Source organism: Mobula hypostoma, chromosome 8 (assembly GCF_963921235.1).
Source record: "Mobula hypostoma chromosome 8, sMobHyp1.1, whole genome shotgun sequence".
Lineage (NCBI taxonomy): Eukaryota > Metazoa > Chordata > Chondrichthyes > Myliobatiformes > Myliobatidae > Mobula > Mobula hypostoma.
Window position 1 is genome coordinate 57,023,035 of NC_086104.1, and position 17,618 is coordinate 57,040,652.

The window sequence follows — 17,618 nt, forward strand, 5'->3', positions numbered from 1 at the left end:
CCTATTCTCATAAGGCATGCTCCCCAATCCAGCCAACATCCTTGTAAATCTCCTCTGCACCCTTTCTATGGCTTCCACATCCTACCTATAGTGAAGCGACCAGAACTGAGTGCAGTACTCCAAGTGGGGTCTGACCAGGGTCCTATATAGCTGCAACATTACCTCTCGGCTCCTAAATTCAATTCCATGATTGATGAAGGCCAATACACCGTATGCCTTCTTAACCACAGAGTCAACCTGCGCAGCTGCTTGGAGCGTCCTATGGACTCAGACCCCAAGATCCCTCTGATCCTCCACACTGCCGAGAGTCTTACCATTAATACAATATCCTGCCATCATATTTGACCTACCAAAATGAACTGCTTCACACTTATCTAGGTTGAACTCCATCTGCCACTTCTCAGCCCAGCTTTGCATCCTATCAATGTCCTGCTGTAACCTCTGACAGCCCTCCACACTATCCACAACACCTCCAACCTTTGTGTCATCAGCAAACTTACTAAACCATCCCTCCACTTCCTCATGCAGATCATTTATAAAAATCAGGAAGAGTAAGGGTCCCAGAACAGATCCCTGAAGCACCCCACTGGTGACTGACCTCCATGCAGAATATGACCTGTCTACAAACACTCTTTGCCTTCTGTGGGTAAGCCAGTTCTGGATCCACAAAGCAGTGTCACCTTGGATCCCATGCCTCTACTTTCTCAATAAGCCTTGCATGGGGTACCTTATTAAATGCCTTGCTGAAATCCATATACACTACATCTACTGCTCTTCCTTCATCAACATGTGTAGTCACATCCTCAAAAAATTCAATCAGGCTCGTAAGTCACGACCTGTCCTTGACAAAGCCATGCTGACTACTACTAATTATATTATAGCTCTCCAAATGTTCATAAATCCTGCCTCTCAGGATCTTCTCCATCAACTTACCAACCACTGAGGTAAGACTTACTGTTCTATAATTTCCTGGGCTTTCTCTACTCCCTTTCTTGAATAAAGGAACAACATTCACAACCCTCCAATCCTCCGGAATCTCTCCCATCCCCATTGATGCAAAGATCATCGCTAGAGGCTCAGCAATCTCTTCCTTCACCTCCCACAGTAGCCTGGGGTACATCTCATCCAGTCCCGGCTACTTATCCAACTTGATGCTTTCCAAAAGCTCCAGCACATCCTCTTTCTTAATATCTGCATGCTCAAGCTTTTCAGTCTGCTGAAAGTCATCACTATAATCACCAATATCCTTTTTCATAGTGAATACTGAAGTAAAGTGTTCATTAAGTACCTCTGCTATTTCCTCCAGTTCCATACACACTTTCCCACTGTCACACTTGATAGGTCCTATTCTCTCATGTCTTATCCTCTTGCTCTTCACATACTTGTAGAATGCCTTGGGGTTTTCCTTAATCCTGCCCACCAAGGCCTTCTCATGGCCTCTTCTGGCTCTCCTAATTTCCTTCTTAAGCTCCTTCTAGATCTCTAACATCACCTAGCTCTCTGAATCTTTTGCAAGCTATACCTTTCTTCTCGACTAGATTTATTACAGCCTTTGTGCACCACGGTTCCTGCACCCTACCATAACGTTCCTGTCTCATTGAAATGTACCTACACAGAACTCCACACGAATATCCACTGAATATTTGCCACATTTCTTCCATACTTTTCCCTGAGAACATCTGTTTCCAATTTAAGCCTCCAATTTCCTGCCTGATAGCCTCATAATTTCCCTTACTCCAATTAAACGCTTTTCTAACTTTTCTGTACCTATCCCTCTCCAATAAGTAAAGGAGACAGAATTATGATCACTATCTCCAAAATGCTCTCCCACTGAGAGATCTGACACCTGATCAGGTTCATTTCCCAATACCAAATCAAGTACAGCCTCTCCTCTTGCCTTCTGGCAAACTCTAACACAGATTTCATAAAAGTCTTTTTCAACAGTGGCTTTCTCTTTGCCACTCTCCCATAAACCTGTGACTGGAGAAGCACCCAGGCAATAGTTGATAGAGCATAGTCTCTCTCATCTCAGTCACTGAAGCTTGTAACTCCTCCAGAGTTGTCATAGGTCTCTTGATGGCCTCCCTCAATCGTCCCCTTCTTGCATGATCATTCAGTCTTTGAGGACAGCCTGCTCTAGGCAGATTTACAGCTGAACCATATTCTTTCCATTTCTTGATGATAGACTTAACTGTACTCTAGGGAATGAACAGTGACTTGGAAATTTTCACGTATCCATCTCCTGATTTGTGCTTTTTAATAACCTTTTTGTGGAGTTGCTTGGAGTGTTCTTTTGTTTTCATGTGTAGATTTTGCCAGGATACTGACTCACCAGCAGTTGGACCTTACAGATGCAGGTGTATTTTTACTACAGTCAGTTGAAATACCTTGACTACACAGGGTGATCTCCAATTAACTAATCTTGTGACTTCTAAAACCAATTTGCTGCATCAGTAATGATTTGGTGTGTCATATTAAAGGGGGTGATTCAATTATTTTGTGTTTTATATTTGTAAATAATTTGGATCACTTTGTTAAAAAAAACTGTTTCACTTTGACATAAAAGAGACTTTTCTGTTGATCAGCATTAAAAAAGCCAAATTAAATCCCCTGTGTTTCAAAGTTGTAAAACAATAAAATAAGAAAACTTCTGGGGGAGGGGTGAATTCATTTTTTAGGGACTATACATGGAATAAGTATCCACATATCTGTTTATCACTGGTCATCACTATTTATGCACAAGGAGAATAAAGTTCTGTATTAATTTTTAAAGTAATTTGGGGATGTGCCTTTTGCTATGGAAAGCCCTTAGCAAAGGTTTGCCAACTTGCTTCTAAACTGCTCTAATATGCCAGAATTTCCAGGCCAGTGTTTTTGGATGTATCAGGAAAATGATGCGCAAATAGAATTTTTGTATAATATGAACCTAAGTTGAGATGGAGGAAATCTTGAATGTTGGGAAGACTTCCTTTTGCATAACTGGCTTGTGCAGTGTAAGTACATATGAAAGTTATGGAATTGGCATCTTGGTTTGCTGCAGGCCATTGGATTCTGGGGCACTTCTGTGTATTCGTGCATTAGAAACATTGAGGATGTGGGAAGGGAGAAAAAAAGAATCTGATTTTGTGAAACGTACAATCAGGTCCAGACTGCACACCATCAGTTTTTTGGAGAAATTGTGCTATGCAGCATGCAAAAATGTTGCATCAAACAATAGTGTTTCTAGGCCACTAAATTTAAACCTGTCTGCTTTTTAGATTAGATATAAAGGATGTTCTTTGAAATTATATTCAACTAGACTTTGGTACTGAGTTAAAATTACATGTCAAGCCATGTTTCATCTGTTTGATTAATTTTGTTGTAGCAAGTTAATAATGTATATGATGAGTACAGTTAGCTACCTTCAGTGAGAGGTGATTTTGACCTCTTGCACTGGACCAGGAGAACAAGCTGCAGTCTTGCAGAATACCTCATATACTTTACTGCTTAGAATTCTGACATTACTGGTCTCCTAGCCCTTTCTATAACATAGTGCACAGCACAAAAAAATTGTACTATCTAAACCACACAGGTACTGACAATGGCCATCATAAGAAAATCTAATAACCAGTCCTTGACTAATTTGCATGAAGATTATGTTATTGGGTTCTCTCTTTTATTGGTGAACATCAGTGTCTGGCACTTATTGACCAGAATCTTAATTTGATTAGCCACACAGATATTGTTGCTACAAAAACAGATGAATCATCTCCTGACTCAACACTTTTTCAGCATGTACAAGCTAAATCTTAGGAGTGCTGTGGAATGCTCTTTGTATGAGAAACCTCAACACCATTCAGAGTCAATCAGCTAACTGATTAACAGCCAACCAACCAGTTTGTGCCTTCACTGCTGGAGTATTGTAGATGTAGAATGGTCCATCTCCATCCTTCCCAATTTTAAAGGCTCTAATGTAATAAACATACTCTGCTCATAAACACAAGAGATTCTGCAGGTTCTGGAAATCCAAGGGAACACACACAAACTGCTTGAGGAACTCAGCAGATCATTCAGTATCTATCAAAATGAATAAACAGTCGACGTTTTGGGCTGAGATCCTTCATCACGACTCTATGCTGACTGCTGCATTTTAAAATTCAGTAATGGACTACTGAACCTTTTACTTCGAATATCTGTCATGACTTGTGTTTTAGTTACATCTACAAGTGTTTAACAGGACAGGGAATACTGTGGGTGCCACGGTAGTGCAGCAGTTAACGCAACACACACCAGATGCTGGAGGAACTCAGCAGGCCAGGCAGCATCTATGGAAAAGAATACAGTTGACGTTTCGAACCGAAACCCTACAGCAGGAATGGAGGAAAAAATAGCTGATGAATAGATTTAAGAGGTGGGAGGAGGGAAGGGAGAAACACAAGGTGATAGGTGAAATCTGAAGAGGAAGGGATGAACTAAAGAGCTGGGAAGTTGATTGGTGAAAGAGACAGAAGGCCTTGGAAGAAAAAAAAGGGGGAAGGAGCACCAGAGGGAGGCAATGGGCGGGCAAGGAGATAAGGTGAGAGAGGGAAAAGGGGATGGTAAATAATGAAGGAGAGGGCGGTTGGGGAGCATTACTGGAAGTTCAAGAAATCGATGTTAATGCCATCCGATTGGAGGCTACCCAAACAAAATATAAAAGGTGTCGTTCCTCCATTCTAAGCGTGGCCTCATCACGATTGTAGAGGAAGCCATGGATAGACATATCAGAATGGGAATGGGATGTGGAATTAAAATGGGTGATTGGAGATTAACTTGTTGGAGATTAGAAGAATGAAGAGGGATCTCATTGAAACCTACCGAATATTGAAAGGCCTGGATAGAGTGAACATCAAAAGGATGTTTGCAGTAGTGGGAGAGTCTAGACCAGGGTGTCCACAAGGAGATCCCACTTTTTCTTGGCGAAGCAAGCTCCCAATCTACACAGGGTCTCACTGATATACAGGATGCCACACCAGGAGCACCAGGCACAGTGCATGACTCCAACAGACTCAGAGGTGAAGTGTCTCCTCATCTGGAAGGACTGTTTAGGCCACTGAATGCTAGTGAGGGAGGAGGTGTAGGGGGCAGGTGGAGCACTTATTCCACTTGCAAGGATAAGTGCCAGGAGGGAGATTGGTGGGGAGGAACGAATGAACGAGGGAGTCACATAGGGAGCGATCGCTGTGGAAAGCAGAAAGGTTGGGGGGTGGCAAGGAAAAATGTGCTTGATGGTGGGATCCCACTGGAGGTGGTGGAAGTTTCGGAAAATTATGTGCTGGACGCGGAGGCGGGGTAAGAGCAGATATGCATGAAAATTAAGAGATGCAGTTGGGGGCAGCGTTGATGGTGGAGGAAGGGAAGCCCCTTTCTTTGAAAGAGGATGATATCTTCTTCATTCTAGAATGAAAAGCCTCATCCTAAGAGCAGATGAGGTGGAGATGGAGGAATTGAGAGAAGGGGATAGCGTTTTTACAAGTAACAGGGTGGAAGAGGTATAGTCCAGGTACCTGTGAGACTCTGTGGGTGTATAATAAACATCTCTAGAGATAGAGACAGTGAAATTGAAAAAAGAGAGGGAGATGTCAGAAATGGACCAAGTAAATTTGAGGGCAGTGTGGAAGTTGAAGGCAAAATGGATGAGTTCAGCATGAGTGCAGGGAAACAGCACCAATGCAGTTGTCGATGTAGCGTAGGAAAAGTGCAGGACAGTCACCAGTGTAGGCTTGGAACATAGACTATGCCACGTAGCTGACAAACAGAGGAGCATCGCTGTGACCCATGTGAGTGCCCATCACTACACCTTTTGTTTGAAGGAAGGGGGAGGAGCCAAGGGAGAAATTATTTAGAGTGAGGACAAGTTCCACCAGGCGGAGGAGGGGTGGTGGAGGGGAACTGGTTAGGTCTAGTGTCCAGAAAAAAAAAACTGAGAGCTTTGAGGTCTTCCTGGTAGGGGATGAAGGTGTATAGGACTGGACATCCTTAGTAAAAATAAGATGATGGGGGCCAGGAAACCTGAATTCCTCCATCTCTGAAGCATCTGCTCTCAGGATGAAGCTTTTCATTCCAGAACGAAGGAGATGTTCTCCTATTTCAAAGAAAGCGGCTTCCCTTCCTCCACTATCAACGCTGCCCTCAACCACATCTCTTTCATTCACTCACGTCTGCTCTTACCCCATCCTCCCGCCACCCTACCAGGGATAGGGTGGTTCTTGTCCTTACCTACCACCCCACCAGTCTGGTACTTACCCTTGCAAGTGGAATAAGTGTTACACCTGCCCCTACACCTCCTCCCTCACTACCATTCAGGGCCCTAAACAGTCCTTCCATGTGAGGAGACACTTCACCTGTGAGTCTGTTGGGGTCATATACTGTGTCTGGTGCTCCCAGTGTGGCCTCCTGTATATAAGTGAGACCCAACGTAGATTGGGAGGTTGCTTCACCGAGCACCTATACTCTGTCTGCCAGAAAATGTGGGATCTCCTTGTGGACACCTATTTTAATTCCACTTCCTATTCCCATTCTGATATGTCCATCCATGGCTTCCTGCACTGTCGTAATGAGGCCGCACTTAGGATGAAGGAACACCTTATATTTCATTTGGGTAACCTCCAAACTGTGGCATGAATATCGATTTCTCGAACTTCCAGTAATGCCTCTCACCCCTGCTCTCCTTCACCATTTTCCATCCCCTTTTCCCTCTCTCACCTTATCTCCTTGCCCGTCCATCACCTTCCTCTGGTGCTCCTCCCCCTTTTCTTTCTTCTGTCTTCTGTCTCTTTCACCAATCAACTTCCCAGCTCTTTACTTCATCCCTACCCCTCACAGTTTCACCTATCACCTTGTGTTTCTCTCTCCCCTTTCCCCAACTTTTAAATCTGCTCCTCATCTTTTTTTCTCCAGTCCTGCCGAAGGGTCTTGACCCAAAACGTCTACTGTACACTTTTCCAAAGATGCTGCCTGGCTGCTGAGTTCTTCCAGCATCTTCTGTGTATTGCTCATATTTTCCTTTCTTTGTAGCAGTTAACGAGATGCTATTACAGTTCAGGGTGTTGGAGTTCAGAGATTAATTTGGCTTCATCTGTAAGGAGTCGAAAGGTGGTAAATCTGTGGAATTCATTGCACAAAGGCTAAGTTACGAGGTATATGTAAAGTGGAGGTTGATAGGTTCTTTATGGGTTGAAGCAGGAGAATGGGTTTTCCCGGGTGTGCCTGTTTCCTTCCACAGTCCAGAAACATATCGGGTTGATTAGTTGCTCATTTTAAGTTGCCCAATGATTAGATTAGGGTTAAACCAGGGTTGGCGGGTGTGGCTGGGGCAGCGAGGCTTGAAGGGGCCTATTCTGCGCTGTATTACTAAATAAATAGATAAAATTGTAGCTTAGGGAATTAATAGATTAACATATTCACAGCATAGTGATTCTGCCCACTTTTTGGCTTACACAAATATTATTAACCTAGTACAAAAACATTACAGGCTGGTGCTTAAGGTTACAATGCTTCTAAAGTCATCATTAACCTCTACCTAACTGTTTTATCTTAACACTAACTAGCACTATGGAAGTACCTTCACAAGAAGGCCTCTAATACTTCAAAGAAGCAACTCAGCACTATCTCAAAGCAATTAATATTGACTGATAAATGCTATCCTTGTCAGAGGTGGTCTCATTCTGTGAATAAGAAATAAAGTTTTCAGTAGATTTGGAGACAGCATATGTATGACTCCAAAGGCCCTCTAATATTTAAGTGTAGATTGTAGCATATTGGATGTGTGATTTTCTTTGAGTGGAATGATATCAGTGTGGCATATACTATTCATATGTGAATATTTTTGTGTCTCATGCAGGGAAGTTATTGCAAGTTAACACGGGTGCCAAAGAACATCTATTTTTTGAAGCGCCAAGAGGGAGAAGGCAAACAATTAGAAGTACAGAGGTATGAAATTTACTACTTGTGGAGTACAAGTTACATTTTAATACTAACTTAAGGCCAGCAAAGACTAATAATGACAGAAGGAATAAAGATGTAGAATGTTTTCTAAATGGGTAGGGAATTCAAAAATCGGAGGTGCAAAGGGACTTGTGAGTCCTAACTTACAGGGTGAGTTGGCAGCAAGGAAGGCAAATGCAATGTTAGCATTCATTTCAAGAGAACTAGAATATAGAAGCAAGAATGTAATGCTGAGGTTTTATAAGATGACATAAGATGGGCAGATGACATTTGGAGTATTGTGAGCAGTTTTGGACCCCATATCTAAAGAAGAATGTCCTGGCATTGGAGAGGGTACAGAAGAAGTTTATGAGAATGATCCTGGGAAAGCAAGGGTTTAACATATGATGAGTGTGTGACGGCTCTGAGACACTTGTTGGAGATTAGAAGAATCTAATCCAATCTAAGAATTTAGCCAGAGGGTAGTGAATCTGTGGAATTCATTGCCACAGATGACTATACAGGCCAAGTTACTAGGTTGCTAGGTTCTTAATTATTTAGGATATCAAAGGTTATGGGGAGATTGCAGGAGAATGGGTTAAGTGTAAATAAATCCTTCATGATCGAATTCTAGAGCGGACTTGAAGCACTGAATTGCTGGAGTCTGCTCATATGTCTTATGGACAATGAAATCTTAAAGTTCAATGTTACATATATGTGCATATATGTCAATAATATGCATTTAACTCATTGCTAAAATGTGTCCTTTGAATTTTGCATGAATAGTATGAAGGTTATTTGCTTGGAGAATACCAATGAATACCAATAATTCTGTGGTTGTATTCATATCACATTCTGTTTTGGTACTCATTTGACCACTTGTCAATTTAAATTAAAAATGTTAGTTAGGCATAAAAGGTGATGCATTCTTCCAAGGATCACCCACATAAAATGTTTCTCTGACTGCTGCGTATGATATTTTTAAAATATTTGCATTAGTCACCATCATGCAAATTCTATATTCAAAGCTTCTATACACTTACTATTATTGTTGAGTTGTACTTCCACATACTTCCTCCTTCTCTGTTCTAAGGATTCTTAATGTTGCAGAATCATCGCTTATTAGGCACACATCAAGTATTTGTGACATCATTGACTGAGTTAAAAATTCAAATTAAGAGTAAAACTGTATTGGTTAAGGTGATTACATTTTCTGCAGGCTTGCTACTCTTGCAAATGGTCTTTGAGGGCTTAGGAGTGCAAAATATAGCACTGTATTTGTTACCTAATTTTCTAGCTGTTACCTGCATACCCTTTGGCCATGATTAAAGGGTCTAAGCTCTAATTTTCTGCACCAGTGTTCTCGTGTACTGTTCACAGGTTTTCCAGCAGTATTAATGGCACACTTAATGGACAATTTAAGGGAGTATGTGCCTGGTGGCGGGGTCATGTTGTCGATGACAAAAGTTGTGATGACTGCTGTGTTGAATGTGTCGGCTGATGGGGTGGTACATGTGAACCAAAGGACCCTGTTCTGACTGTGTGAAGATGGGGTTTGAGAGTAGAAGTATGAGATATAGAGATGCAGCTGGGGGCTCTATCAATAGCAGTGAGAGAGGCCTGTTTACTGAAAAAGGGGAACAACTTGGATAGCCTGAGTGAGAAAAGATGCTGTAGAACAGAGGAACTGAGAAAAGGGAATGGCCAACTTGCAAGTGACAGAGTGTGAGAAATGATGTATTCAAGGTAGCTGTGGGTATCTGTGGGTTTGTAGTAGATGTTAATCAATGGTCTGTCTCCTGAGATGGATTTGAGAGATCAAGAAAAGAAATAGAGTGGTTAGAGACGTATTAAATGAATTTGAGGGCAGGGCGGAAGTTGGTGGCGAGGTGAAAAATTTGAGAACTCCAATTGGATTCAGGAAATGGCACCAATACAGTCATCAACGTAGTGGAGAAAGGATTGGGAAGTGGTGTCAATGTAGGTTTGGAATATGGATTGCTCCACATTGCTGGCATAACATGGGCCCATGTGAATGCCTTTTGGTTTTGAGAAAGTGGGAGAAGCCAAAAGAGAAGTCATTGAGGCTAAGCAGAAGTTCTGTAAAATGGTGGGTAACTTTGATGGAGAGAATCTGGTTGGATCTGTCTCAAAATGAGCTGTCATTCTAATGAAATTGCAAAACAGGTTTGCATGCTTGCTAAAGAGGAAAATCTCTCAAATCAGCTTGAAATTCTGCAGTCACGCTATATCTAATTGTGAGTAGTAATGACAGTGAAACAGCTGATGGAAGAAGGGCTACACGTCCATCGTGAAAGAGAATGGATCCCAGAAGGATGAACTTGAAGTTTAATACAATGTAGATTCACTCGATTCATTCCAGAGGTAATGCATTTGTTTTGTATTGTGGTCCAATATGAATAGCAGGCTCTGCGACTTGCAGTCAATGAATGACACAGCGCTAAATTGAACTGAATTGGACTAAACTGAACATACCTGGACTATTTCGATGACTTTGTGCTTTGATGTTTTATATTCTGTGTTTACTTATTTTTTGCCACTTGAACGATTTGTTCTTTTATACGTGTTGAGAGTTTGCTATTTTTCTTTGAATGGGTTCCATGGTTTTTCTTTGTCTCTTGGCTGTCTGTGGGAAGATGAACCTCAGGGTTGTATCCTACATATATACTTTGATAATAAATATGCTTTGAATCTTTGAATCTTTCCTGGAATTTAAAAGAAATGTAATCTCATAAAGATATGAGATTGAAAGAGACTGTTAACCAAAATAGTGTTTCTCACAGAAAGAGTTTGGAATCAAAAAGGATTTGCTTAGCAGATGAAATCATCTATTTAGAACAGAGTTGAAGAGAAATTTCTTTCTGCTGTAAATCTTAGAAATTCCTTTCCTCAAACCATGATTCCAACAACATATTGAAGAGGCTAGATTTGATCACAGTTTGTTTTATACAACTGTTATCCTTTAGTGGTTTACTATAAAAAAACTTATCACATGCAAAATTTCGGTTAGGTTATCATTCTCAATTGAATTTGACTTTGTAGAACAAAATTTTCTTTATACAGTGGATCCCAGTTAATTTGGACATATGAGCATCAGTACATTTTGGCCCAATTAAGTGTCTGCCCCAATTCTCTGAAGTTGCATGGGAATAGTTAAAGTATAAAAAGCAAGCTACCATTTAACTGAGTAACACATTATGTATTTAAATGAAATACAGAACAAGCTAGAACAATAACAACATTACTACAGTACTATAAAACTGTACTTCCTATTAGTTATCAATGGAGGAATTGATCTAATGTATGCCTCCTTTTTTTTTTGATTGACTATAAATGAACAAAATCAGAACAGACACCTAGTGCAGATAATGGACTGCCTTCATACAATCCTTTTGATAATTGCATCCTCCAAATATTCATTTTCAATGTAACATTCAAGATGATTGTCAATACCTTCAAGTTCTTTGTAATTCTTGTTGAAGTAGTGAAATTGTTTCATTTTCACTCCCGACAGTTTTTGGCATCTTCAAGCCTGAATGCTTGAAACCGCAGTGTGCAGTACATCACAGGAAAAGGCCATTTGACCCACAATTTTGTGCCAAATCAGCTAAAAAGCAAATCAAAACACCCAAACACTAATCCCAAACAAGAGAAAATCTGCAGATGCTGGAAATCCGAGCAACACACAAAATGCAGGAGAAACTCAGCAGGCCTGGCAGCATCTATAGAAAAAAATACAGTCGATGTTTCGGGCCGAAACCCTTTGGCATGACTGGAGAAAAAAAAGCTGAGGAGTAGATTTAAAAGGTGGGGGGAGGGGAGAGAGAACCACCAGGTGATAGGTGAAATCTGAAGGGGGAGGGATGAAGTAAAGAGCTGGGAAGTTGTTCGGTAATTATTCTCCAGTCCTGCCGAAGGACTTCGTCCCGAAACGTCGACTGTACTTTTCTCCATAGATGAGTTCCTCCAGCATTTTATGTGTGTTGCTCAAGCACTAATCTCTCCTACCTACACGGTGTCTGTATCCCTTACATCCATGTGCCTATCCAAATGTCTCTTAAAAGCTTCCAAAGTATTTGTCTCTACCACCATACCAGCCCAGCACATTCCAGACTCTGAGTAAAAAATTTACCCTTCACATCCCCCTTGAACCTACCCCCTTTCACCTTTTAATGCATGCCCTCTGGTATTAGATATTTTAAGCCTGTGAAACACATACTCTCTGTCCACTCTGTCTATGCCCCTCAATCTTGTCAACCTCTATCAGGTCTCCCATCAGCCTCTGGCACTGCAGAGAAACCAACCCAAGTTTATCCAGCCTCTCCTAATATCACATGACCTCTAATTCTTGGCAGCATCCTGGTAAACCTCTGCTGCACCTTTTCCAAAGCTTCAACATTCTTCCTATAGTGGGGTGACCAGAACTGTAAGCAATACTCCAGATGTGGCCTAACCAGCGTTTTATGAAGTTGCAACATAACAAAACTTTTGAACTCAATGCCTCGATTAATAAAAACAAGCATCTTATAAGCCTTAACTACCTTATTGACCTGTGTGGCCATTTTCAAGGAGCAGTGAACTTGGATCCCTCTGCTTAGCAACAGTGTTAAGAATCAGTGTACCATCTCCTTGCATTTGCCCTACCAAGGTGCAACAGCTACCATTTATCTGAGTGAAGCCCCATCTGCCATTTCTTTGCCCATATCTGCAACTGATTTGTATCATGCCGTATTTTTTTTTTATCAGTCTGCTACACTATCAACAACTCTACCATTCTTGGTATCATCCACAAATGTACTAATCCACGTTTTCATCCAGGTCAGTTATATACATTCCAAACAGCAAAGGAACCAATACAGATCCCTGCGGAACTCCACTAATTACAAACCTCCAGCTCAAATAAGTCCCTTCAACTATGACCCTTTGTCTTCTATGCACAAGACAGTTCTGATTCCAAGCAGCCAATTGTGGGTCCCATAAAATCCATGCAGAGTAACATCCACTGCCCTACCCTCATCAATCCCTCTCGTCACCTTATCAAAAAACTCAGTCAAGTTGGTAAGGCACAACCTTCCACGCACAAAGCCAGGCTGGCTCTCCCTAACTAGGTCATGGGTTTCCAAATATTCATATACCTGTCCCTAAAAGTTTTCTCCAGCAATTTCCCTAAAAAGTGATGTGAGACTCACCCATCTATAGTTCCCAGAATTTTTCCTTGTTCCCTTCTTAAATAGAGGTACAACGTTAGCTACTCACCAGTCCTCCAGGACCTCACCCGTGGCTAGAGAGGACACAAAGATACTGGTCGAGGGCCCAACGGTCTCATCTCTTGCCTCCTTCAATAACCTGAGGTAAATCTGATCCAGCCCTGGGGACTTATCCACCTTAATACTCATTAGGTGGCCCATCACTTCCTCTTGCTTGACCTCTAAATGCTCGAACATATTTATAAATTCAGCACTGATCTTCTGGTCCTCCATATCCTTTTCCTTGAGCAAGTACTCATTAGGTACCTCACTCAAGCACTCTGTGTCCAAGTAAATGATCCCTCCTTTCAGTAGTTCCATCCTCTCCCTAGTTATCCTCTTGCTCTTGATGTATATATGGCGTGCCTTGGGATTGCCAAAGACTTTTCATGGCCCCTCCTGGCTTTCTCAATTCTCTTCTTTAGTTCTTTTCTAACATTTTTATACCCCTTGTGCTTCATATGATTCTAACTTCTGAAGCATTACATACATTTTTCTTTTTCTTCTTAACTAAATTCATCACCTCTCTGGACATCCAAGATTCCCTTATCTTTCCATTCCCATCCATCCTTCAGGAACATACCTTTCCTGTATTCTGTGCAATTGATCTTTAAGCACACTCCACATATATAAAGAGTAAAAGGGAGGTGAGTTGATATTGGACCACTGGAAAATGATGCTGGTGAGGGGGCAAATAATGGCAAATAAACTCAATGGGTACTTTGCATCTGTCTGTGCTGTGCCAGAAGTCCTTGAGTGCCAGGGATCAGGAGTGAATACCGTTGCTAATACAGTGGAAAAAGTGCTAGGTAAATTCCAAGGTCTTAAGGTGGATAAATACTGTCTCCTCCCTTTTATCTCCTCCCCTACCTTTTCTAAAACTTCAAAAGCCTGGTATACTAATCACCCATTCCTGCCCCTTTCTCAACCAAACTTCAGTAATGGCTACAACATCGCAATTCCATGTACAGATCCATGCTCTAAGTTCATCACCCTTACCCAGGATATTCCTAACCTTAAAATATATGCTCTTTAAACTCTCTGGGCCACCATACTTGTTATTTCAATTTTGCCTTTCAATATTTTCCCTGACATCTACCTTCTGGTCTGATCCTTCCCTTATTGACTGGAGCTCCAGTTCCTAGTCCCCTGCAAAACCAATTTAAACTCTCCCAAGTAGCATAAGCAAACCTGCTGGCCAGGATATTGGTTTCTCTCCGGTTCAGGTGCAACCCATCCCTCTTGTACAGGTCACCCCTTCATCAGAAAAGGTTCCAAGGATCCAAGAACTTGAAACCCTATCCCCTGCACCATCTCTTCAGCCACTCATTCAACCGTGGTATCACCCCATTTCTACCTGCACAAACCCGTGGCACAGGAAGTAATCCAGAGATAACTACCTTGGAGGATCTCATCTTCAGCCTTTTTCCTAACTCTATATACACTCTGTGAAGGATTTCTTCCCCTTTTCGGCCTATGATCAGAATTGTCTTACTGCTTATTCTCATCAACTATGAATGACAAAACTGACTGCTTTTTGAACACAAACACACCTAACTGCCACTATTTAAAAACTGTTCCCTCTATGCGCGGTGTAGTTTTTAATGGCCACAGAAGTGCTTATGACTGACGATAATTAGAAACTTCAACAGTTCTGTAAAGGAAATCCCAGCTATTTCCTCGATTAGTTTTTGCTCTTTGAGAGTTGTCCTAAATAAGTGGCTGCCCTGATTAAATGATGGCACAATTAATTGGCATCCGCTGTGTTGGCCAAATATTATTACATTGATATAATTAATGAGAAAGTCTGCAGATGTTGGAAATCTAAAACAGTGCACAGAAACTGCTAGAGGAACTCAGCAGGTCAGGCAGCATCTATGGAAATCAATAGATGGTGCCTGACCTGCTGAGTTCCTCCAGTACTTTCTGTGTGTTACATTGATGTAATTTATTCTGTTTGAGAACAGTAAATATAGTTAAATTGTGAAAAGTATCTGAAGATCCATTTCATTCTTTCTTTGTTTCAGATAGAGAAAATAGATTGGGCTACGTGGACATGTGTATTAGGACCCACATGTGAAGGAATCTGGCCTACACATAGTGACATAACAGATATCAATGCAGCTTGTCTAACCAAAGATGGAAAACATTTAGTGACAGGGGATGACTTTGGCTTTATTAAGCTCTTTTCATACCCTGTAAAGGTAAATTAATTGGCACAAGTAGTGCTTATATTATAAATAAATAATATTTTACTGATCATTCAATTCATCTTTATAAATTATTTTGATTCTTTCTTACATATACAGTATATATGCGATAAACATGCTTCCTTAGTAAAGCTATGCAGTTGTACAAACTTAAAATAATTTGCAATTTTATCCCATTATATTGCACATGTAAGCAGTGGTGTGGAGTATGTACGTTCAGTCAGTTCTTAACCTCTAACAAAGTCCATTGGAGCTGGGACATCTGAAACATGAGCTTGAACAGTTGGAAGCTTCTACCGTTGCAATCCGAAAAAGTAATTAGTTACATGATTCAATCTGTAAAGGGATAACAGATTTAAGGTTTGCGGCTGATACTAAATTTGGAACACTACTTTCCCTTTAGAATCAGAGAGATACACCGCTGAGGTAGGCCCTTATGCCTGCTGAGTCCACACTGACCATCATTATCCACCCCCCCCCATATACGCAAAATGTAATATTATTTCTTATTCTTCCCACAGTCTTATCAACACCCCCAGATCTAACCACTTGCGTATTACTAAGACTATCTACAGCGGTGAACTTAACCTCTATCCCACACATCTGTGGGATGCGGGAAGAAACCCAAGCATCCAGAGAGCTCACGCTATTACAGGGTGAATGTGCAAAGTCCAAAGTCTCGGGGTCTCTGAAATTTTGAGAAACAGCTGAAGACATAGGAGCAAAATTAAGCCAATTAGCCCACTGAATCTGACCCGCCATTCAATCATGGCTGACTTCTTTTCCCTCTCAATCCCATGCCTGTTCTGTACAACCTTTGACACTCTTACTTATCCAGTACCAGTCAACGCCCATTTTAAATATACCTAATGTCTTGGCCTTCATAGCTCTCTATGACAAAGATTTCCACAAATTCATCACCCTCTGGCTAAAGAAATTCCTCCTCGTATCTGTCCTAAAGGGACATCATTCTATTCTGAGTCTGTGTGCCCGATCCTAAATTTTCTCTTCTTAAAAACACTCTCCCCATGAAAACTCTATCTGGGCCTTTCAATATTTATTGTATGCGGTCTGGACAAGATGCTTTCTGTAGATTCACATCCTTTACATTGGCCTTAAAAACAGAGATCACAGAATCGCTGTGGAGGTTCATGAAGGTGCTCCACGTTCTGTCAGTCAAAGTGAACATAAAAGGCATTGAGCTCATCTGGGAGCGAAGCCTTGTTGTCATTTATGTTGCTTGGCTTTGCTTTGTAGAGTTGATTGCATTCAAGCCCTGTCACTTTCGTCGAGCATTCCTCTGTGATTCAAGTTTAGTCCAGAATTGCCACTTTGCATGTCAGTTGGCCTTCCAGAGATCATCCTGAACAACTTGTACTTTCCTGGATTGCCAGTCTGAAATGCCACCAATCTAGCCCTCAGCAGATTTCTTATCTCTTGGCTTCTGCTCAGAAAAGACTCTGATTTTATGGAGATACACTTGTCCACAAATTATTTTTATAAATTCCATGAGGTTCAGATCTTCTGAGTCTTTGAACATGGCTCAGTCCATCAACTCGAAGTGTTATATGCACTGAAGTAATTGATTCAGGATGTACCATGTTGGAGTGTTATCCATAATACTAACAAAGTTGACTCACCTTGTCTCTCCTTTAGAACATAATATGTTAACTCCTCTTCAATAATAGTTGGACTCAGTATTCAAAGTTGACTTTCATCTTTGTTAATTTGCCAGATATCATTCAATAAAATTAAGATGTCAACATTGCAGAATAATTCCTAAACATGCATAGCTCCATTATAGCTCATCACATTGTTGATATGCTGGAAGGTGTCAGTGGATGAATCCTGTGCCCTTCTGCAGAACCTTTGCAGCATGAATCATGATGTTGCCCCTGAATCAGACTCAATCATATCCAAGTCTTCTATATGACACTGTACAGTGCAGCACTGACAAGTCATTTGGCCCATGATGTTGTGCTGATATTTAGAGTAAATGTCCTCCTGTTTATCATCCACATTTCTCCATTCCCTTCACATTCACATGAAGATCTCTTAAAGTCTATCAAACTGCCTGATTTCACTACTACCCTGTGTAACCTTTCGTGTTTAAAAAAGAAAGTTGCCCCTCGTCAGCTTTAAGCATTCAGCCTCTAACCTTAGAAGCATGTGCTATGCTGTTTGACATTTCCACCTG

At 41.2% G+C, this 17,618-nt stretch overlaps 1 protein-coding gene across 1 annotated transcript in view; it reads left to right on the plus strand.

Moving 5' to 3' along the window:
- LOC134350550 (echinoderm microtubule-associated protein-like 6) overlaps nucleotides 1-17,618 on the plus strand; it is a 392,224-nt gene that overhangs the window by 279,085 nt on the left and 95,521 nt on the right. Inside the window, exons 24-25 of the mRNA XM_063055883.1 lie at nucleotides 7,862-7,950; nucleotides 15,239-15,415. Coding sequence (XP_062911953.1) covers nucleotides 7,862-7,950; nucleotides 15,239-15,415 — 266 coding nt within the window. The remainder of the gene's footprint in view (nucleotides 1-7,861; nucleotides 7,951-15,238; nucleotides 15,416-17,618) is intronic.